General features: G+C 55.1%; 1 protein-coding gene across 1 annotated transcript in view; it reads right to left on the reverse strand.

Moving 5' to 3' along the window:
• Positions 1-94: 94 nt before the first annotated feature.
• Positions 95-21,895, reverse strand: part of J4E84_007774 (uncharacterized protein) — a gene marked incomplete at both ends in the record, with an annotated part of 29,657 nt that continues 7,856 nt past the window's right edge. Inside the window, one exon of the mRNA XM_049390354.1 lies at positions 95-21,862. Within this exon, the coding sequence (XP_049241814.1) occupies positions 95-21,862 (21,768 nt within the window). The remainder of the gene's footprint in view (positions 21,863-21,895) is intronic.

Genomic DNA, 21,895 nt, shown 5'->3' on the forward strand with positions numbered 1-21,895 from the left:
GTGGTAAAATGATATCTCAAACGCCAAACACAAAACCCGCCCACGCTATCAAGGTAAAATAAGAAAAAAAATCGTAATCCAAACGGCCGTCCATCTAGATCATGTTGCTGCCAGGTTGCTCGTAGTCCATGATCGTGCTCTCAGGGGGGGCGACGCTCGTTACCCGACTGATACGGCTTGCTCGTGAGTCGGGACGATTGATCGACATCGCTCCACTCATGACCCTCACTACCTTCCTGCTCTTGGTTCCGGCGACCAAGACCTGGGCTGGGCAGACGACAATCTCGTCCTCGCCTTCGCCGAAGTCATCGCCCTTCTTGACGACTAGGGGGAACAGTACAATCTTGACTACTGACCCACGGGCTTGGAGTTCGTCATTTGACGTCGTCTCGCCTGACCGTTCGTTCATGAGAGAGGCGTTGAAAGTAACCTTGGCCACGAGGTCGCCCTTGGTATCGTACTCGGGTTGTAGCGGCGGCAGCATGATGTATTCCGCGCGTTGCGTGCGCATCTCAATTGATAGCTCCACTGCCAAGCGCATCACGTTGCGCAACGACTCCTGGATCTGGCGCTGCAGATGCGATGGTGGCGGAAGAAGTGTCGAGAGTGTGCTGTAGATCTCGTGCACGACAGCTTCAGTGTCCTGAGCGCGCTGCTGCATGAAAGGCTCTCTTCTCGCAAGAAGAGTAAGTGTGATAGCTCGCCATTGTGCCACAGCGCGTGGTGGGCCGACTTCTGAAAGTGTCTTCTCCAGCGCCTTAAGTTTCTGGCGCTGTTCTCGGTCCATACCGAATAGGTACCTGGTGAAGACGTACTCCCAGATCATGGTCATAACCACGGACATGAAGACGTCTCGGCGCTTAACACGGTCCGCTAAGAGTGAATCGACATCTGAGCCATCGAGAATGGCATTGTCAAGGCGAGTGTCGATTTTCTGACGCGTTGATGCATCCAGTCGTGTATCAGCTGCGACCTCTGATGAAAGGCGGCATGCGCGAGTGTCAGAGAACTTGGAGAAGCGCAGCACCCACTGCTGGACATGTTGACACAGTTGCTGACAGGCGCTGTCAAAGTAGTCCTCGTCGCGAACAGTGAGGAAGCTCTCACTAGGCTTCTTCGAAGCCAAGATCTGCTTTTGAAGGTTCTTGATCTGTTCGCGTGCAGTCGCAAGCTCTGCGGTGAGACGGTCGATTTCGGCATTGCGCTCATCGAGTGCTTCGCCAACTTCATCGCGAACGGCATCTGCGAGACCTCGCTGCATCTGGGTATGCTGGCGGCGAAGTTCCTCCAAGTCTCGTTGTGATGTTTGCCATTGCTGTTGCATGGCCTGGCCTTCAGCCTGAAGTTGAGCGTATTGACTGCGAAGGCTCTCTAGCTCTCGTTGCGATGCCTGCCATTGCTCGTGCACCATTTGTCCCTCGGACTGGAGTTGACCATATCGTTCATTGGCATCGTTGGTCAGGTTGCGATTGGCGTCTGTTAGTGCGTTGTTGAGTTGATTCAGGCGCGCAATTTCTTCTTGTAGTCGCTGAAGCGTATCCTTAAGTTGCGCAATGTCGATATCTCTTTGGTGAATCTGACGGTCACGTGCTTCTACTTCCTCGAGTACCAGTTGCTCGTCAACTTGGCGCTGATGTTGTGCAGCTTGTAAGGCCTCCTCAGCCTTGGCTTTGGCGGTCTCGACAGCTGAGTTTTGCGCAGCTAGCTGGTCAAGTTGCGTCTGGAGGTCCATAATTTGCATGCTTTGACGTTTGCGCACGCTTGGTGGACGTGAGGGCGAGCTAGGCGACCTTTGGGCTTCACCCCATGCTTCCTGCAAAACACAGTCAGTAATCAGAAGCGACGTGCGCAACAACTGCGAACTACTTACAAAGGTTTCGGCCATACTGGCACGACGACCTCTACCTGTACCCCGGACTGGGTCGTAAACCGGTGGGGCGGCGATACCTGCGATGGCTGCTGCTCCAGCCGCGAGCGCCGTGCTGGAGAGATTGGGTTGCGCGCTCCTAGCGTCTTGCGCACTGGCCTCGCCAAGCCTCGAGGCTGATCTGAGGTCACCTGACGTTTGCCGGTCCACTCTTCTCAACGACCGATCCGAACGCGTACTGATGTTGCTCATAGAGCTCATAGGACGTTCCTGATCCGGAGACCTGAGCCTCGCGATGTTGCTTAAAGAACGCTGACTTTGGACACTGGGCGACCGCTGCTCAGCAATGTACTGCTTCAACGGGTCTGCGCTCGGAGATGAGCGAGGCATGCGGCGTGCGGGGCTGAGGGTCATGGTTCGGTCAACGCCGTCATTGACCTGTGACCATGGTGAATCTCTTCCACCTGAGTTGTCTGCCGTGGATGCCACACTTCGACGACCAGTCGGTGTTGGCGTGCTGGGCGGAGGTGATCTCAGGCGATCAGAAAGTTGCCTAAGACTCTCGGTGCGACGAGCTGACTTGAGTCCTCGCTCTGGCGCGCCGACGTCAGCGATGGATCGTGACTTCTTGTGCTTGGTGTCATCCGGGCTGACTTCTTCAATGGACTCGAGTTGCTTGGTGCCTGGCGTGCGTTCGGACTTCGCGACAGGCGTGGAAAGGGTCTCACCCTTCTTCTCATTTGGATCTCCAAACAAGGATTTGTACGACTCCTTCTGCGCAATCTCCTTCGTAGGCGATGTTCGACCGTGCTGCGACTCCGTGCGTGGTTTCTTGCCTTTGTCTTTTGACGGAGTATCATCAACTCTCTGAGTATCATGAGCGGGTGTTTGCGGCCCAACTGCCGGTGAAGTGCCATAGGCGCGTGTTGATGGCGAGGAATCGAAAAGATACGAGGTTCGCTCCTTCGTTGCAAAGTCGGTGCCTGGGGTTGTCGCGCCGGAAATCACTGGGTGTGTTGGCAAAGCAGGGCTGTCTTCGGCATCTTTGTCAGTTGCAGTTGAGCGTTTTGATGCACTCAGAGGAGTCTTCGGTTCCTTCGACCGCCTCAGCGTACGTGTTGCCTTCTCGACTGGCTGTGCTGACGGTGCAGTGGCGGGCTCCTGACGGCTGTCGTCTCGAACTTCGGCGAATGACCATGATGGCTCGTTGGCTGGTGCTGCACCATGCGTTGATGATTTGGCTTCTTTGGAGCGCTTGTCGGAGTGCGAGCGTTCTGATGCGACAACATGCGCTGGTGATGCTGTTCTCTCAGTGGTGAACTGAGGCTCTTGAGTGGACTCCAATGTATGTAGGCGCTTCTCGTCCGGCTGCTCATCGTCAAAGGATACAGGATGTGTCCTGCGCTTGTGAACTTCAGGAACGGCAGCTGGTGTCTCGGCTAGTGGTGCGTCCCTCGACGCGGTGCTCGACTCTCCCTCAACCCTCTCTTCAGTCTTCCTGCTCTTTTTGCTCTTCTTTTTTGGCGATGGAGCCCATGCATCCATATCCCTCTCTTTCTCCAACTCTCGCCTGCGCGTCTCCTCCTTCTTCCTCTCGATCTCCTTCTCTTGCGTCACCTGTGGAAATGGATATTCCTTCGGCTCTCCAGCGGTCATTGAACGGGCTTCCTGATCGAATGTCACGGGCAGTACGGGCACATCCTCAATGGCTGCAGATTTGGCGTCCTTCGCTGACTTCCTGGCCTTCTCCTTCCTCGTTATCGTGTCTTGTCTGTTTGAATCTTCCTCTTTAACGTCGATAGATTTAGCTTCTAAACCTGTTGTTTGCGTTGGCACCTCCGGAAGGACATCAGTGGAGGTTGGCGCGCGAGGCATAGACTGAGCAGGCTCAATTCCGCGGACTGTGGAGTCAGCTGGAGTCTCAACAGCGAGAGGCACATCTCGATGAGCCTCGATCGCCGGAGTCTCTGCAGCTGCATACTCAACACGGTCTTGCAAACGTGGAGCTCCTTCTTCGTCTTTCTTTGACTTCTTGCCTCGAACAATCGGCGCAACTGAAGTGTCTGCTTCTTCGCGAGTGTGTTCAGATTCCACTGGAGTTTCTGGTATCGGATGACGCTTCTTCTTGCTCTTGTTCCTTCTCAGACTTGACGACCCGGCCAGCTCATCAGGGTCAGCTTCTTCAAGAACACCAGGAGGCGACTTTCGCGTTGCAAAAGCGGGGTCGTTGAGCACATCCAGTGGGTCGAACGATGCAGTGTCAGTCGTTGCCATTGCTACTTCGATGGGTGGCAGAACATCGGGTCCGCTGGGCTGGGATGGTCGTAGTTTTGGCGAGCCGGAGACCGACGAAGAGCGGCTTAAGCTACCCAGTCGAGATCTACCGGCCCTTTCCTTTGCAGCGGCAACATCATCATCGGGCGTGATATCGCGAGCTCCTGAGATGGAGTTCGAGCGATGGAAAGACTTGTCGTTGATGACGTATCCTGGATCAAAACCAGACTCCTGCAAACTGGCGGCGACAGTGGCCGCAAAGTCTATGTCTCTCGCGGGAGACTTCGAATCTGATCGCACTGGTGACACTAAGCCAAGTTGACTACGAGATGCAACTCGAGAATGGAGTTGACGCTTCTTAGGCGATGGAGATCGAGACAGGTAACGCTTCTCGGGAGACGGAGGTAGAATGGGCGTGACAGATCGTGATTGACTCTCGTATTGTTCGGCGAGGTTTCTGACACTGCCAGATCCTTCTTTTCGCAGACCTCGTTCCGCAGGAGGACCATCAGGCGATTTGCCGCGCTCAAACAAAGCTGCCAATTTGTGTTTCTTGGATGACTTCTTGTGCAACAAAGGGTGCTGAGTAGTGCTATCGGATTCACTGGCTCTGACGTGGAGATCAGGGATAGAGACGTTAGACATGGACCTGACGTGTTCCCTCTTTGGCTGGCTGAGAATTGCTCCAATTACTGGCGACCCGGGCGTTGACGGTGTTGTAGGCCTTTTCCTGGGAGAAAGGCTGCGTTCTCGGATCGTATCCTGGCGGTTGTCGTACACAATCTGACGCGCAACAGTCGGTTCAGGGGCGGTCTCCTCGACCGGGACGATGGGCGCAACGCTAGCGGGCTCTCTTGAAGTCTTCGGAGACTTCGACTTGCGCTTTTGCTTCTTACTCTTCGTGGGAGTCGTCTCGGCCTCGGGGATGGCTTCGGTCGCTGGAGCGTCAGCGTTTACACGCTCTTCTGAAAAGGTCCTTGGTGGGATGATCTCTTGGGGCTGCTTCTCCAGGACTGGCGCGATTGTCGTGTCTTGTGTAGGCTTATTTGGGATGTCCATAGGGGCTGTGACTTGCTGGTCCATAGGCTTTGACGAGTCAAGAGAACGCTCTTCGGTTCGGACGTCTTCAGAGACCACTACATCGTCGATTCTCGATGTGAGAGGCTGTTCAGCAAGCACGTCTTGCTTCTTTCCCTTCTTGTCTTTCTTACTCTCTTTGCGTACGAGAGTCGGGGCAATCGCAGACTCTGGTTCTGATTCACGCACAGCAGGGAATTCGCGAAGCTGCTCGGTGCTTTCCGTAATGGAAGTCTTGATGGCAAGATCGATGGGAGTCGGATGGGGCTGGACTTCGGTGACTTTAACCTCTGGCTCTGGGTCAAATCGTGGCACAGTAGATGCCTCTGACCGAAGTGCTTCTTCCATGAAGTCGGTCGCGATTGGAAGTTCAACGGTCGCTGGTCTATGAGAGAAAGTGTCCCTGGACACCTCTTGGGTTGTGTGCGGTATCTCCGTAACGATGGGCTCACTGGTCTCGGGCAACGGTGCGTCTACCGTAACGGGCGCCTCGGGTTCCTGCGCGGGGAGTGTATCCTGCTTGGCTCTCTTTTTGCCCTTCTTGCTGAGCTTAGGAGATGGAATGGATGGCTCCTCAAGAATTGGCTCTTGTTGCTCGACGACTGGTGGTGGTAGACTGTCCGTGGTTGCCTCTGCTGGTGTAACGATTGAGGTATCGATCTGTGTCTCCACCTCACGTTGGCTCGGCGTCATAGCCGGAACTTCCTTAACAGCTGCCTCTTTGGAAGCCTCGACACTCGTCGCAGGGAAACCCTCACTGGGAGGTGCTGGCACTGACGTAGCTACCTCATAGTCAGGCAAAGCTACTTCCCGAGACTCAGTCGAAGTAGAGAACGGAACATCCTCAGATAGAGAAGATGTTGCATCCTCTAGCGCGGCAGCTTGCTTAGCCCTTTTCTTTTCTTTCTTGCTGAACTTCCTTGACAGCAGTAGTTCCTCTTCCACAAGTGTTTCTTGAAGATCTTGGGTAACGGTAGATGGGGCCGGGATGTCGGCTGCAGCTGGCTCATCAAGTACTACTCGCTCAGTATCGATGGAACGGGAAGCCTGGTGAGTTTTCTCTGGCGCGACAGTGTCTGCTGAAGGCTCAGTGACGACTGATGGTGACCCTGTTGGCTGCTCGGCGATTGGCTCTGGGTACTCAACGATCGGCGCGCTCGACGGCGATGCTGTCTCGGAAGATTCGACTGGATCGACTGCAGGCTGCTTGCCCTTCTTTTTCTTCTCCTTCTTGCTCAGTTTGCGAGAAGGCCCATCGGTCGAAATGGTATCTTCTGTCAGCGAGGGTGTTTCGACAACTTCTCCCTTGTCGACAACTTGCTCTTCTGCCAAGATCGGCGCAGACACGAATGCGGGCGTCACGACGACTTCCTTCGTCTCAACCGCAGCCTCAGGTTCGGCCGCAGGAGTCGTCGGCATAGCGTCAGTGTCGCCTTTGCTCTTTCTCGCCTTTTTCTTGTCCTTCTTCGTGAGCATTTTGACGATATCGAACATGGAAGCGGGCTCGATGATGGAGGGCTCATCAGCGTCGTTTTGTGTGGCGAGCTCAGCATCGAGTGCTTCTGCACGGAGTCGCAGATCGGCAGCTTCATCTTGGATCGCCCTGAGAGAGGGGGAGGGCTCGTTTGCTAGAACAGAGTCGTCATGCGTGACTTGACGAGCTTCTTCGTGCGTCGTGGTGGACTCGATAGGCTCGATAGGCTGCTGCTCCTCAAGGCTCCGGTAGTCGTCTTCTGGAGTAGCTTCGGCGACGGCAGGTACTGGGGTCTCCTCGACTATTGGGATTACCGGCGCACTCTCTTCTGCTGGCGTGGGAGATTGTACCAACTCCTTCGTGGTCTCGGTGGTAGTTGGCTGAGGGATGACTTGCTCAATGGGTGTCTCGGTGACAATTTCTGAAGGGGCTTCACTGGCAGTCGTAGCGGGTCCAGAAAGCTCGCTGTCAGCAAGAGACTTCCGGTCCTTTTTGGCCTTCTTCGCCTTCTTCGACATTGAGCGGGAACGGGAACTTTCTTCCACAGGCTCAAACAGTGTTTGCTCGTCGCGCAAGTCAGTTGTTCCCGTTGTAGGCTCCGATGGCTCCTCCGATGGCAGCTCTCTAGCGATTGGAGATGATGCAACAGGTACCTCCGGAATGGTCGGTTCAAGGATGAATGGCTGGGCTTCAATGCTCTCGGATTGTGCTTCTGGGACGCTCTTGGCCTCCTCGACTACGGTAGTTGACTCCGCTGACGCTTCGACTGAGGCGTCTGGCATCAGCTCTCGAGTGGGCTGTTGCTGGAACTCTTCAAAGACCGGTGGTGCGACAGCGGGAAAGGCCACATCAGCTTCGGGGACAGAACGATCCTGGACGTCAGTGGTGCCTGCTGGGACATCTCCTGGTAGCTTGTCGACGTCCATACCTTGTGAGAAAGCCGGCTGTTGAGGCTGTTCGATCACTTCGGGAGTAATGTTGGCATGGACAACAGGCTCTTCCGTCTTCACAGACTCCGTTGTCGTCTCCTCGATCTGAGCGGTCGTCGAAGTCATTGGCTCAGTCTCTGGGATCGTTGTGTCCTGATCCTGTAGGTTGATAGGCTGTAGTCGTTTGGTGGCGGCGGGCTCAGTCTCGAACGTTTCCGTTGCTTGTACTTGCTCAGGAAGAATCGATATTTCTTTGACAGGCTCCTCGGGGAGATCAGAGACAGCAGATTGCGTCTTGCTCTTCTTGTCCTTCTTCGCCTTCTTGCTCTTCTTTGGAGTGGAGACAATTGTGTCCTCCACTGTTGCTTCTTGAGGCAAAGCCTCGATCGCCGATTCTGGTGCCTCGCACCAAGATGAAGACTCAACAACAGACTCATGTACCACTGGGTCAGTCTCTTGAACACGCTCAACCGTAGTGGTATCGACTGCAGGCGCTGGTTCTACCGTCGCTGGCCTGACGGTAGGCTCGACGATAGGCTCGACGGTGGACTCGACAACAGGCTCGACAGTGGGTTCCGTGGCTGGCTCCGTGGCTGGCTCCATGACGGGCTCCTTCTCAACAATGGGTTCCTCGACCAGAGCGGCAGCCTGCTGCTGGGCCTTCTTCCTCTCCTTCTTGCTCAGCTTACGCTCAAGAACGGGTTCCTGCGCAGCGGTCTCATTCTCGACTTCCTCGACCACGGTCGTCTCTGGTATCGAGACTGGTTCGTTGACTGTAGGTGCAGCCTCGGTGGCGGGTGCTTCACTGACGGTCTCTGGCAGTACAGGAATCTCTGGCTGGATCGTGGCCTCCTCAACCTGCGGCTGCTCGTCTATGACCGGTGCGACAGGGTCTTGTACTTCGAGCTGGGAGAACGCGACATCTTTGGTGTTCACAGCGATGTTGTCGGAGTCTGTTGCAGGCAAGGCTTCGGGAGCTGGCGTTACGACATCTGACTTCTTGCTCTTCTTCCTACTCTTCTTTTTGGAGACCGATGGGGATGCTGGCTCCTCGACTTGAGGCTCAACGTCCGCCGTTGGTACATCGGGAGATCGCTCTTTAACGATCGCTGGAGTGACAGTGGTGTCTGGCACATTTTGGCTGACTGTCTCCTCGATTTGATTCTCGGTTGCGATTTCCTGTGTAACAGGAGTCTCTTGCGCCGCAGTGACTGGCGCATCGATGGCTGATACCTCTTCGATCGGTCGTTCAATGATAGGCTCTTGAGCAGTATCAGGCAAGGGCGTTGAAATAGCGTCCACCAGAGGCGGTGTAAGATCGGACTTCTCGGTTTCTTCCTTGGTCTCCTCCGTTGGGGGCATGGAAAGTGCGCGGTCGTCCAGTAAAGGTTCTTGGTCAGTCCTAGGGGCAACTGTCTCAACCACAGCATCTTCCTGAGGCAAAGAAAGTGGCACATCTCGAGGTGCTGGCTCATTGCTGCTAGCGCCAACATCTTGGACAATTGCGACCTCTGGCTGTACTGCGACTTCATTGACAGGCGTGGCAGCGTCGGAAGCCTTCGATTTCGCCTTCTTGGCCTTCTTCCTGTCCTTCTTAGACAACGGTGCGGCATCCACGATTTCGAGTGAAGCCTCTGGCTCCACGATTGGGGTCGGAAGTTGCTCGTCTTGGGCGCCTGATGTAGTCTCAGGCTGGATTGGGCCAACGAACTCCTCCCCGACTGTCTCGGCTGGTGGGCTGATGATGCGATCTTCAGGCAGCGGTACCTGAGCGGCGTCTTCTACAGGCTTGAAGATCACTTCTTGTTCAAGCTTTGATTCCGCAAGCTCTGAGGATCCGCGGGTGTCTTCGGTGACAGGCACTGGTGCATCGTCAGAAGTTGTCGGCTCGTTGACGGTAGTCTCTGGAACGAATGGCATGTCCTCAGGCTTTGGTGCGGATGCATCTTCAACTGGTGTGGACTGAATGACCGGCGTTGTCTCAGTGACTGGTTCAATGGCTCGCTCGGCCTCCGATTCCACAACCGGCTCAGCAATTGGCTCGACGGCCGCCTCGGCAACTTCTTCAATGATCGAAGTAGGCGCGGCCTCCGTAGTAACATCTCGAGGTACATCAGGAGTGGTTTCCTCCACTACTTCTTCCGCTTGAGATTGTTTCTTGGCCTTCTTGCTCTTCTTCTTGTCTTTCTTCGAGAGCGAAGGTACGGGAAGCTCCTCCGTGGGCGGTTGAACGGCAGCAGAAGTTGTTGGCTCAAGCTGTGTTGTCGTTGGAGGTTCAGATACAATTTCTGGAACCTCAGCGGGCGCGTCACGTTCGATGCTTGGTAGCGAAGGTTGCTGCGTCTCTTCGACAGGCTTCGAGGTCGGCTCTTCTGGGCCGGTAGTCTTGTCGTCTGTTGTCGGAATTGCTGGTTGAGCATCCTCGATCTGTTCAGGAACCGTGACCTCGCGTGACACTTCTGATTCGTTGGCTGGTTCAGACGCCAGTGGGGTTGGCTCAACATGAACGGTTGGCAACTCCTCTGGCTGGGAAGAGTGGACTTCAGAAACAGTCTCGATAGACGACGCCTGCTTGGCCTTCTTACTCTTCTTCTTGCTTTTCTTTGAAGAGGTAGGCTCCTCGATTGTCGGTGTTGGAACCTGCTCCACTTCCGGAACGACAATGGCGGGCTCTTCGATGTTTTCAACGATACGTTCAACATTTTGGGAGACAGACTCCGGGATGGTTGTTTCTTCACCGACTTCAGGCAAAGACGTGGCGGTCTCAGGCTGCACGATCGTATCCTCGCGCTCCTCTGTCGCGATCGGAACAGGTACAGGCTCCTGGACATCAGACGTAGCGTGTTCGTCCTTGGACAGGGCGGCTTCTTCGACGACAGGCGTTGTATCCGCTTGAGGCTCGGAAGGACGCGCGACCTCAATATCTCGAACGATTACAACATCATCTAGGAGCTTAACATCATCAACTGCAAAAGCCACTGGTTCATTGGGTTCTGCAACCGTGATACCTTCACTTGGCTTGTCCGCGGTGTCGCGCTCAGACTCAGAAACGCTGATGGCTGGCTCTTGTTCCTCTATTGTGGACGCGCGCTTGCCCTTCTTGTTCTTCTTTTTCTTCTTAGAAGGGGTGGCCAAGTCCTCATCAGCTTCGCCGAATGAGCGGGATAGTTGTGTTGCTGGCGTCTGAGAAGCTTCCTGCACAACTTCCTTGGTCTCGTCTTCTTGCTGCAGAGCAGTCGTTTGATCTTCGTCAACGATTATTGGGGTAGGTGTGGGTTCCGGGGTCGTCTCCACTGGGATCAGGTCTTCCGGTGCGGGTGCTGAGCCGACACCTGGAGCCGACGATGGCTGAGTGACGCCAGTATCGACTGGAATGATTGTCTCAGACACAAAGTCTTCCACGACCTCGGTGGCAGCTTGCTCTGGCAACTCTTCGATAACGACCGAAGGCTCTCCACGCTCTTCTAACTCGGCAACCACCTCCTCAACCTTCTTCTCCTGCTCTTCCTCAACTCCCCTCTTGACTATCTCCTTCTCAACATCCCCCTTTTCCTCATCCTTCTTCTCCTCCTCACGTGCCCTCTCCTCCCTCGCATCATCAATCTCCACCTCCTTCTTATCATCAAAATCATCAACAAGCTCGTTATTCGTAAAAGATTGGGGATATTGTGTCGGTATCCCCGAGAAAGGTAGTTGGGTCTCCGAAAGTGTAGGAATCGACAGAGACGGCTGAGTATCAGAGTTGGCTGCCTCAGGCGTCTCATCTGCTAAAAAAGGCTCCGCAGGTGTTGCCTTTTTAGCTTGCTTCTTGGCCTTCTTCTTGTCCTTCTTGGAGGAGGAAGGGGACGAAGGCGCTTCGAGCTCTCTGTCTGGCGGCTTGGGATCGCCTGGTGACGGGTCTGGTGCAGCGGTGGTTGGTGCAGGGTCTTCAGCTGGGGTTGAGGTGGTTGTTGGCTCCGAAGTTGCGGTGGGCTGCTCGAAGTATGCTTCAGCCTGGTTCGCCTCGCTGATAGAGTCCGCGACTGGCAGGGTACGGGGTTCATCCGCTTGGGGTAATTGCTCAGTAGTGGTCTCCTTAACCACTTCGGGAACAGATGACTGAGGCTCGGCAGAGAGAACCTTTGACAAATCCTCTGCAGGTATGGCTGGCCGGGATGGTTCTACCTCAGCAACGGACGCGCGTTTGGCTTTCTTCAGCTTCTTCTTTTGCGACTTCGATAGCCCAGCCCATTCCTCTGATTCTTGCTCGTCATCCGGCTGGACATCTGTAGAGGTGGCAGTGGTGCTGGGAATAGTCTGTGCGTCTGATGTGGTAGTCTCGACCGCGTTGTCAGCTGTAGGCGCAATGCTGAGCTGTTCGTTCTTGGTAGAGTCGTTCACATCGCGGCTGGTAGCTGGCTCCTTGCCTTCGTTGTCCTCAGTGGCGACTATAGCAGGGGCTATCGAATCGTCAACATCCGTGCGCGGAGCCTCGTCGATAGTCGTGGTTGTCGTGTCAGGCACCACCGAGGAAGGCTGCTCGATTAAAGTAGTTTCAGCTGCTTCGGTCAAAGGCTCGGCGGAGAGAATAGGGTCAGAAACCTCAGCCTCAGCGTTCTTGGCGGCTTGCTTGGCCTTCTTCTTGTCTTTCTTCGATTTCGACGACGCCTCCTCTTCTTCCGTAGGTTCCGTGACGGTCTGATCAACAACAGAAGTGGGGGCTGTTGTAACCTCGGAAACGTTAGGAGCAACGTCCGACTGCTCTATCTGCTCAACTGCTGGTACGGCAGGCTCTTGTTCAACAGCAAGAACGTCTTTGACAGCTTCCGTAAGCTCTCTAGCAGACTCATCAACCGGAGTGGAAGGCAGAGATGGCTCAGCCTCCGCGGCTGATACACTCTTGCTCTTCTTCGCCTTCTTCTTGTCTTTCTTGGAAGGTGTGGTTGGTTCATCGATGGTCGAGGATGTCGCTACGGGCTCCTCTGCCGAAGTCTCGGTCGGAATGGTGGCAGAGACTGGCTCGGAAGTCACTATCTCAGACGGGAGCTCTTCTACAACTGTGGTCGCAGGAAATTGCTCTTCTTCAACTGGAACGGCAGAAGGCACTTCGCTCTTGCGTGGCTCCTCAACAATCACGGGAGTTGCAGTAGGCTCCGTTGATGTGATTTCGGCAGGCTGCTGCTCAGGAATCGGGGCAGCAACGTCAGTAGCATCAAGAGCGCGCTCTAATGACTGTTCTGCTGGCGTCTCTACTTGAGTCTCTGTCTCCGCCTCAGCAATCGATTCGCGCTTTGCCTTCTTCGACTTCTTCTTGTCCTTCTTTGAGACCGGGCTGGTAAGCTCAGGCACAGCCTCAACTTGGCTGAGTTCTTCAGAAGCGGGCTCGAGTGTAGCAATGAGCTGTTCGGAAGGCGTAAGATGAGTTGAACTGTGTTCAGTAACTTCAGAGACATTGTTTGGCACTTCCACAACGGGAACTTCCGAAGCGGGTGCCTCTGTAGCTGAAGATGTAGGCTCTTCCAAGACTGGCTCAGTCTTCTCTTCGATAGGAGTTGACGGGATAGAAGTGGGCTCCTCAGCGATCGAGACGCGCTTGGCCTTCTTTGCTTTCTTCTTATCCTTCTTCGAGAGTGGAGCGGCGACTTCCTCAGTGACCTCGGGCACGGGTACATCGGCAGCCAGCGTCTCCTCAGTCGGCTTGGACACGACTGTTGCGACTGTTGCCTCCTTGGGAACTGATGCTTCCTCTTTCTCTTGAACCGACGCCCCGGCAACGGATGGGGCTGTGGTATCGACAGTCGCTTCGCGCTCCACAGACACTTCCGGCGCGGACTTGGTGTCAGAAGTAAGTTCCTCGGCTGTGGCGGTCTCAGGGACGATATCAGAAACGATCGTAGGCACAGGTGTCGGGTCCGCAGCAGGTTCAGGTACAGTCGCTGCTTGCTCAGGTTGGATAGTGTCCTTCTCCTCGGTTGTCGCTTCAGGAATAGAAGGAACAGTAGGCTCTTCGGCGATGGAAGCACGCTTAGCCTTCTTAGCCTTCTTCTTGCTCTTCTTGGAAGTAGACTCCTCCTCATGCTGTTCAGTCGCAGGCGCAACTTCCTCGTTCTCGACTACTGTGACTTCATCTTGCGCTCCAGTTGCAGGTGCGGTATCGGTCGAAGTGGTGACAGCGACGTCTTCAGCTAGGGGAATGCTTGGAAGTACATCGTCTTGACCTGCGGTGACCACTGGCATCGATCTTGGGGATGTAGCCTCGGGAACGATCTGCGTCTCAACGACGGGCTCGTCGATGGGTGTCTCTTGGACAATTGGCGGAACTTGTTCCTCGCGAGTTGGCTCACCAACGGTCCTCGAGACAGTCTCGACTGGCGCATAAGATATCTCGGGCATCTCACTCTCAACTTCAGCCTTCTTGGATTTCTTGGCCTTCTTCTTGTCTTTCTTTGAGAGTGGTGTCGCTTCCTCGGTGGCTTGCTCTGGGACAGATTCATTACGTGCTGGCTCAAGATTGATCGCCTGAACCACTTCCTCAACCTGCGCTGGCTCTGTAGGAGCGGGGATGTCTTGCTCAGTAGTAGAGGACTCGACAGGGGTAGACAGAACATTGGCAGTAGGCTCGGATGCTACCTCCCGACTAACTGATTCTTCAGTGGTCGCAGCGGTAGACGGAAGCGCTTCTTGGACAGTGGTTTCCGAGAAGACTGGCTCAGACTCGGTAACGGGAGTCTGAGGTTCGGAAACCAACTCACCCTTTCTGCCCTTCTTCTTCTTCTTGCTCTTCTTGGGTGTACTGGGAGCATCTTCGGCCTCAACCTGGTCTTGAACTTGTGAAGTCTCGGGCAGTGTCCTCTCCGTCGATGGTACGTCGTCGAGTGGACGCTCCGTAGTCTCGAGAGATGTTACCATGGAAGCAACATTGGGAGCTGAGTCGATTGGCTTATCGGAAGAGACATCGATGACGTTGGACTCGATCTCTGAAGGTTCCACAGTCTGACGTTGCTCAGTAGCCTTGGGTACAGCTACGTCAAGGTTGGCATCGGTAGTAGTATCCACTGTAGAAAGTTCAGGCAAAGGAGTTGCTGGGGTTTGTTCAACCTCAGCCACTTGGTTGGATTCCTCCTTCTTTGCCTTCTTCTTACTCTTCTTCGAGACAGGCTCGGCGCCCTCATTCTCGATGTCTTGGCTGGAAAGGGTAGGCGTAATCGAAGCTTCCTCGATGGACGTATCCTGCTGCGCGGATGGAACGTCCGTAACGCTCTCCTGGACGAGTGCAGGCTCATCGGTGTCAACGACTGTGCGAGTCGTTTCCTGCGAAGGTGCCGCGGTATCCTCAATACGTTTCTCATCTTGAACAGGCTCAGAAGGGACGTCGAACTGTGGTGCTGGCTCCTCAGTAACCGGTGTGCTGGGCTCAGTAGTGTCGATGGATTTGCCCTTCTTACCCTTCTTCTTCTTGCTCTTCTTCGAGATTGGCTCAGCTGGTTCGGCATCGGCGACAGGCTCAGCGGGAGCCACAGGAACGTCGATGTCTTGGCTGCGCTCTGGCTGTGTGGCATCCACCTTATCAGAGATGTTGGTAACGATTTCAGGCACAGCAGGAACGTTCTCCGCAGCCTCGACTTGGGGAATTGCAGGCTCGTCGAGGTCTTTGTCGTCGGTTTCAGGAAGAGCTACGAGCTCAGCTGGTGATGCTTCTTCTTGTGACTTCGCGGCCTCAACTTGAGGTATTCTCTGCTCTTTCAAGTCCCTGTCGTCGGTCTCGGGAAGAGCGACAAGCTCAGCCGATGGAGTCTCGCGCTCCGACTTGGAAGTCTCAACTGGCATCGATGGGGTAGTCTCAGCTGTGGGCACCTCAGGTTGAGCAGATTCCGCGAACGGGTCTGGTTGGGAAGAAGTTACTTCAGTGACAGGCGTGCTTGGCTCGGTGTCAGCCGACTTGCCCTTCTTCGCCTTCTTCTTCTTGCTCTTCTTCGATGGGGTTGCCGGCAGATCGTCCACGATCGGCTCGTCGATCTCTCGAGCTGGCGTCTCTGGAAGAGGTACTGCTTCTGCCTCGGTGGTTGAAGCCTCTTGCAATGGCTTTGATGGAACATCTTCGGCAGGCACCGAGGACTGAGAAACCTCCGCGATGGGCTCATCGATCTCGCGGGCCGGCGTCTCGGGAAGAGGCACCGCCTCTGCTCCGGCGACTGACTCTACAGGAACCTCAGGCGCGACTTCGATCGCTCGGTCTGCTGCGATTGCTTCAGTCTCGGCCTGAGCCTCTTGGATTGGCTTGGAGAATCCAGCGAGTGCGGCATCCTCAATTGACTCAGATTCAGGTCCAGCGGGTTCGATAGAAGGTTGGGTCTCCGTCTGCACATCGGCTAGGTCTGAAGAAGTGGGTTCAATCTCGACGGATTTACCCTTCTTGGCCTTCTTCTTCTTGGACTTCTTTGATGGCGTAGAAGGCTCTTCCTCCAATGGCGTGGCAGGTCGTGTTGGCTCTTCGACTGGGGCTTCTCGTGCAGGAGTTAGAACGTCCATGGGAGTCTGCCTCTCAGCGGTCTCGGCAGTGTCTTCAACAACCGCGCTGGGTTCCGGAATAACATCGACCGATACTTCTTGAACAGGCTCGGGATGTTGCTGTTCAAGCAGAGCTTCAGTAAACGGTGGAGGTTCAGGAGCCTGTAGAGTAGGCTCCATTTCGCGCTGGACTTCGGTGGTCGGGGTGGTCGGTGCTTCGTCATCGGCCTTCGCCTTCTTGCTCTTCTTCTTTTTCTTGTCTTTCTTAGAAGAAGATGGTGCTTCAGCAACATCATCGACCACTAGATCCGCAGGCTGGCTTGGCTCGGCGATTGGTGCATCTTCTGTCGGGACGATAGGAGCCTCAGACAGGGGCTCAAGTCGAGTTGGTTCGGCTGACGCAGAGATCTCGTTCGCACGCTCCGCAACGTCTGACTGCAGCTGTTCTCTGGGAAGGGCCGATCCAGTCTCCTCGGTAGCCGTATCCTTCGCATCGACGTTCTCCTTGACTGATGTCTCCGCACCGAAGAGTCCCTCCCCTTGACCAATCTCTCTACTCTTGCTCTCCTCCTCTTGACCCACAACCTCCTCCACAGGCGCCTCGACAGTCTTGCTCTTCTTCCCCTTCTTCTTCTTGTCTTTCTTCGAAGTAGGTGTCAATGGCGTGTCCTCAACTGTCTGTTCAACAGAAGAGGTGACTTCGTCCACCGACTTCGGCTGCTCCAATGGTGTTGAGAGATCTTCATCGAAGCTCTCTGTTGGGAGAGGGACAGTCGCGGCATCCGCTCCGTCGTCACGCTTCTGCTCGAGTAGTGAGGTCTCTACAGTGGCAACTTGCTTGTCCGATGAAGGTAGCTCGATGTCGCGGGATCGATCAACTACTTCGCTTGGAGTTGCAACTGGTTCGCTGATCGGGGCAGATGTCTCGAAGGGTGCCGCGCTCTGCTCAGGTACAACTTCAGCATCAGGCTGGGGTGTCACAGTGCCGCTCTTCCGCTTGCTCTTCTTGCCCTTTTTGGTCTTCGGTGTAGTAGGAAGCTCAGCTTCTACAGATGCAGAAGAGGGCTCGAGAATTGTCTCCTGCTCGGCAGGGGCATCTCTGGGGAGTGCCTCTTCGAGAGGCTGTGTGAGGTCTTCATCGGGTTGCTCCACAGGCAAAGGAATGTTGGCGGCCTCGACAATCGGAGGTTGGATAACGTCCGGAACGGAAGTCGGCTGATCGGCGATAGACTCAGAAGCTGTAACAGAAGATGGTTCGGTAGCAGTCATAGGCTTCTCCTGAGGCGTGGAGATACCGCTCTTCTTCCTACTCTTCTTGCTCTTCTTTGTCTTTGGCGCATCTTCTTGAGCAGAAGGCACGGACTCAGCTGGTGCTTCACGCTCTGCTGGTGTGGCCACATTGAGGGGCAGAGAGGGTTCTTCACGGGAAGGCTCTTCAACTGTCGGTGCGAGCTCGGATACAAGCTCTGCAGCCTCCGTGTTAGAGGGCGCGATCTTCTCTTGCACGACCTCTGCGGATGCCGGTTCGGCAGCAGTCTCGGTGACAGGTGCAGATTCGCTTGCAGGAGCATCCAGCGAACGTTCGGCAGCAGGTTGGGTCGGAGTCGTTGGGGCTGCGTTCTCGACCTCAGTGCTTTCGAGTTCAGCCTTCTTGCTCCTTTTGCTCTTTTTGGCCTTCTTCTTGCTGACAGGTGACGTGACTCCATCTTCGGCGATGGTGATTGGCTCTGTAGTAACTGGTTGCTCGGGCATGACGGTACGTTCGGCAGAATCAACGATAGGCGGCTCTTCAGTCAGAGGAGTTGGCTCAGATACTAGCTGTTCGCCCCAAGCTTCGATCGCAGATTCCAAAGGAGTCTCAGCAGGTTTGGCTGCTTCAGGGTCAGGCCTAACAGGCTCAGCGGTCACCTGGTCGCCCATGTCCCTTGCCGCCGTGTCAACTGGAGCATCGGCAGACTTGGCAGCGTCTGCTGCAGGCTCATCGAAATCGGGAATTGGTACGCTGCTCTTCTTCGCCTTCTTCTCCTTCTTGGTCTTGATAATCTTCTTCTTTGACGAGCTAGGTTCCACCGAGATTCGGTCATAAGCAGAACCGCTAGACTCAGTCGGGGTGAAGTCAGCGATGGTGCTGGTGGGCTTCCCAGCATCAGTGAACAACCCACTTCGGCCAAGAGACAGTTGCTCCGCAGGCTTCTCTTCAACGATGGTGTCTTTGCTGGTCGTTGTCGAGGGCGCGGCAGGTGCGGACACTGATGGGTACGAGAACGAAGGCTTGCCATTATCGGTGAAGAAACTGGTCTGAGGTGCAACGAACACAGCTGGCTCAGGTGTCTTCGCAGGGGCCTTTTCATCGACAGTGGAGGGAGTTTGCTCAGTAGGCTTTGGTACTGATGGGAATGCGAACGATGGTCTTCCATCATCAGTGAAGAAGCTGCTTCGGGGCGCAACGAATGTGGGCTTTTGCTCTTCCACAACCTCTGCTTCCTTTGCGACCGAAGGAGCTTGCTCGGTAGTCGTGGATGGCATCGAAGGGAACGAGAACGAAGGCTTGCCATCATCCGTGAAGAAAGCGTTGCGTGGCGAGACGTCAACAGGAGCCGGTGTATCATTCGCGACTGGAACTTCTCTAGATGCGACGCTTGACTCAACCGCGGGGGCGGGTGACGTCTTCGGGAATGTGAACGATGGTTTGCCGTTGTCGGTGAAGAATGCGGTACGCGGGGACACAAACGCAGGGCTCTTTTCCTCTTTGGCAACAGGTGCCTCTTCGGGCTCGGTCGTTGGCTCAACTGCAGGCTTGGTAGATACTGGTGGGAACGTGAAAGACGGCTTGCCGTCGTCAGTGAAGAAGGCAGTAGATGGAGTGGCATCCTCAGATTGCTTTGTAGCCTTCTCTTCAACGACAGGAGCCTCCTTGGGAGTCTCGATAGATAGTTGTTGAGGCGCCGTGGAAGCCTGAGGGAATGCGAAAGAGGGTTTGCCATCATCAGTGAAGATCGCAGTGGGAGCTGTGGTGCTCGAGCTAGCTTCTTCCTTGACAATTTCGCGGGTCGTAGCCTCAGTAGGTCGTTGTGTAGGAACAGATGACCTCCTAGACTCGATCTTCTGCAGCAACTCCGGCTTTGACGTCTCATCCTGCGTCTTCACTCGGGAGATGGAAGGCTTCTTCTCAGACTTGGAACTCTTCCTCTCAGACACTGTTGGTGAGGATGGTTGTGACTTGCGCTTGGCCTCTTCTCTCGCTGCAGCTAGTGCGGCGAGGACGGCAGATTGGGGCTTCGGAGAAGACGGAGGCTCAGATGTTGGCGGCGGCGGGGCCTTCTTCTTGCCCCATCCGATAGCACCCCACAGGCCGGAACCCCAGCCTGAACCTGCCGATTGACCTTCGATGCCAGAGGCCCGGCGGTTCTCTTCGACGGGAGTGTTCTTGGTTTGTTCGGCGCCATCCGCTGTGCTAGGCCGAGCTGGAACCTCTGGTGTGGCAGGCCCAGCTGGAACTTCCGACCTGGGCTCTTCGGGGTTTGCTGGAGTAATGGATGCAGGCTCTGTCTCTTGTTGGACTGCTTCGTTGGTCGAAGTAGCTGGTGGTTCTTCGGGGATTGCTGGAGTAATAGGTGCAGGCTCTGTCTCTTGTTGGACTGCTTCATCGGTCGAAGTGACTGGTGCCTCTTCTTGAACCAAGAATTCCATGACATTAACCTTATCCTTGGGCTCTTCGGCTTTGTCCTTGCGCACATCGCGTTCGAAAGATGGCTCGAGGATATCGCGTTCAATGGTGTCTTGCTGCGACTCGGACGAAGGCAAGATCTGATCATCTTGAGTAGGGACCTCTGGAAGGGTTTCCGGCTCGGCCTCAGCCTCAGTTTGCTTGTTGCCGCGTTTACCCTTCTTGTTCTTCTTCGCCTTCTTGGACTTGGGTGTAGTCGCAACTTCCTCCTCGATGACCGGCTCAGGAATTGAGGGTTCAGCAGATTTGGAAGAGCTGGGTTCGACAGGAGCGTCTTGTGAAATTTCGACAGTCGTAGCAGCCGGTTCGGTAGTGATCCCAAGACCCTGCTTTGCCTCTTCGACAGGTTCGATTGATCTCGCAGTTTCTTGACGGATATGATCAAAGACAGCGCGTCTAACCTCGGTGGATTCGTCCTCTTTTGGTGCAGTAGTGTCCAGAACCTTCTGTTGAAAGGCCTTGGTATCCTTGGGCGTTCCGACAGGCTCACCAACAAGCGTAGCATCGTCCGTAACGACGGACTCAGTCCTGTTCTTGGCCCAATCTTCCTCGTTGTCAACGAATGTAGTGGCGAAGCTGAAGGAGGGCGATGGCTTCATCATCTCCTCAGGTGATTGAGCTACGGACGATGGGATAACAGGCGACGGGGCTACGGGAGACTCGGCAGCGACGGGCTCCTTACCCTTCTTACTTTTCTTGGTCTTCTTGGCCTTACCCTTGCCCTTTGGCGATGGTTCGACAACAGTTTCGATGGTTTCGGGCTCAGGTTGCTCTGGCTCAGCAGCGGACGAAGCTTTATCTTTGGTGTCATCGCGCTGAGATCGAGTTGGTGAAGGAGAGCGTTTTCGCAAAGCAGCTGCTGTCAATCCACCCACTACTGCGCTAAGAGCAGCGTCTTGGAGTCTTGATGAGCTGCTCGAGGGGGCAGAAGCAGTGTCGCGGGACTTGGGAACGTCGCGCATCATCTTGTCGTCGAGCGGCGCGCTTGTCTCAAGAGGAGTCTCCGCCTGTGGGGAGGTCAAAGTCGACATGAAATCGTCAGTGGACGAATCCTGTTCCTGTGCTCTGGCATGCTCCAGTGCCGCGGTGAGCGATTCATAGTTTGGACCGCTAGACGGTGCCGACGCTTCCTGGGCACCTGTGAAGTAGTCAGAGGCCTTGGGTGTAGCTTGGCCAGATTCTTCGACCTCTTCAATCTCGCGATGTGCAAGCTCGGGATGCTGAAGCTCCGGTCCATGGCTGGGCGCAGTGAGATCAGCCACGGCACTCAAAGGATCGAAAAATGAGTCATAAGATGACTGTCCAGCGCTCTCATAAGGTGACTCTTGAGCAGACTCAAACTCTTCTTCTGAATCGGCGCCAGAGACTACTGAAGAGGCACTACTGGGTGGAAGTGCTGGCAACACCTCATCGATCTCATTGGACTTGCGGTTGCGCTCCACCAGATACAAAGGTCGGAACTCTCGAGAGTTCCTAAACTCTGTGGAGTGCGTCTTGCCATGGCGAGAACGGGTTGGTGAAGGGCCAGGAAGAGGATCAGCTGCTAAGCTAGGGTCAACGGTAGAGGGTATAACGGGCTTGCGGAAGCGTATGGGAACTGCCGTTGATGATAGTCGACGTTGAGAAATCGCGGTCGAAGGACGTGTGACGTCTGGCGAACGTGTTGGCGAACCTGGCCTAGACAGCGGCAGCGGAGGTAGCTCATCGGGGAAAGCTTCCAGCTGCCAAGGCTGAAGGCCTGTAAGACGAGTTAGAAGCGCGCGGCTGTCTTCGAACGATAGTTCGGGCGGTAGGTCGTTGTCTCCAGAGGCGGTGAAGCGTTGGGCATCATCCGAGGTCGAAAGAGGAAACTCGGCCCGATCTCCAAGGATTATGCCACTACCCTCGTGGGCCTGATCGACAGGCTCACTTACGGGCAGTGGACTTGGAGTGGCTGTGGTCACTGCCCGATCGCCTAAAAAAGACTGCTGTTGTGGTTGTTGTTGTTCATCGGCATGCGAGTGCGGGGTTCGAGGTGGTAAGAGATCCTATAAACACGACATCAACATTCATTCTAAATA

Source organism: Alternaria hordeiaustralica (assembly GCF_023758085.1).
Source record: "Alternaria hordeiaustralica strain BMP 2776 chromosome Unknown scaffold_18, whole genome shotgun sequence".
NCBI lineage: Eukaryota > Fungi > Ascomycota > Dothideomycetes > Pleosporales > Pleosporaceae > Alternaria > Alternaria hordeiaustralica.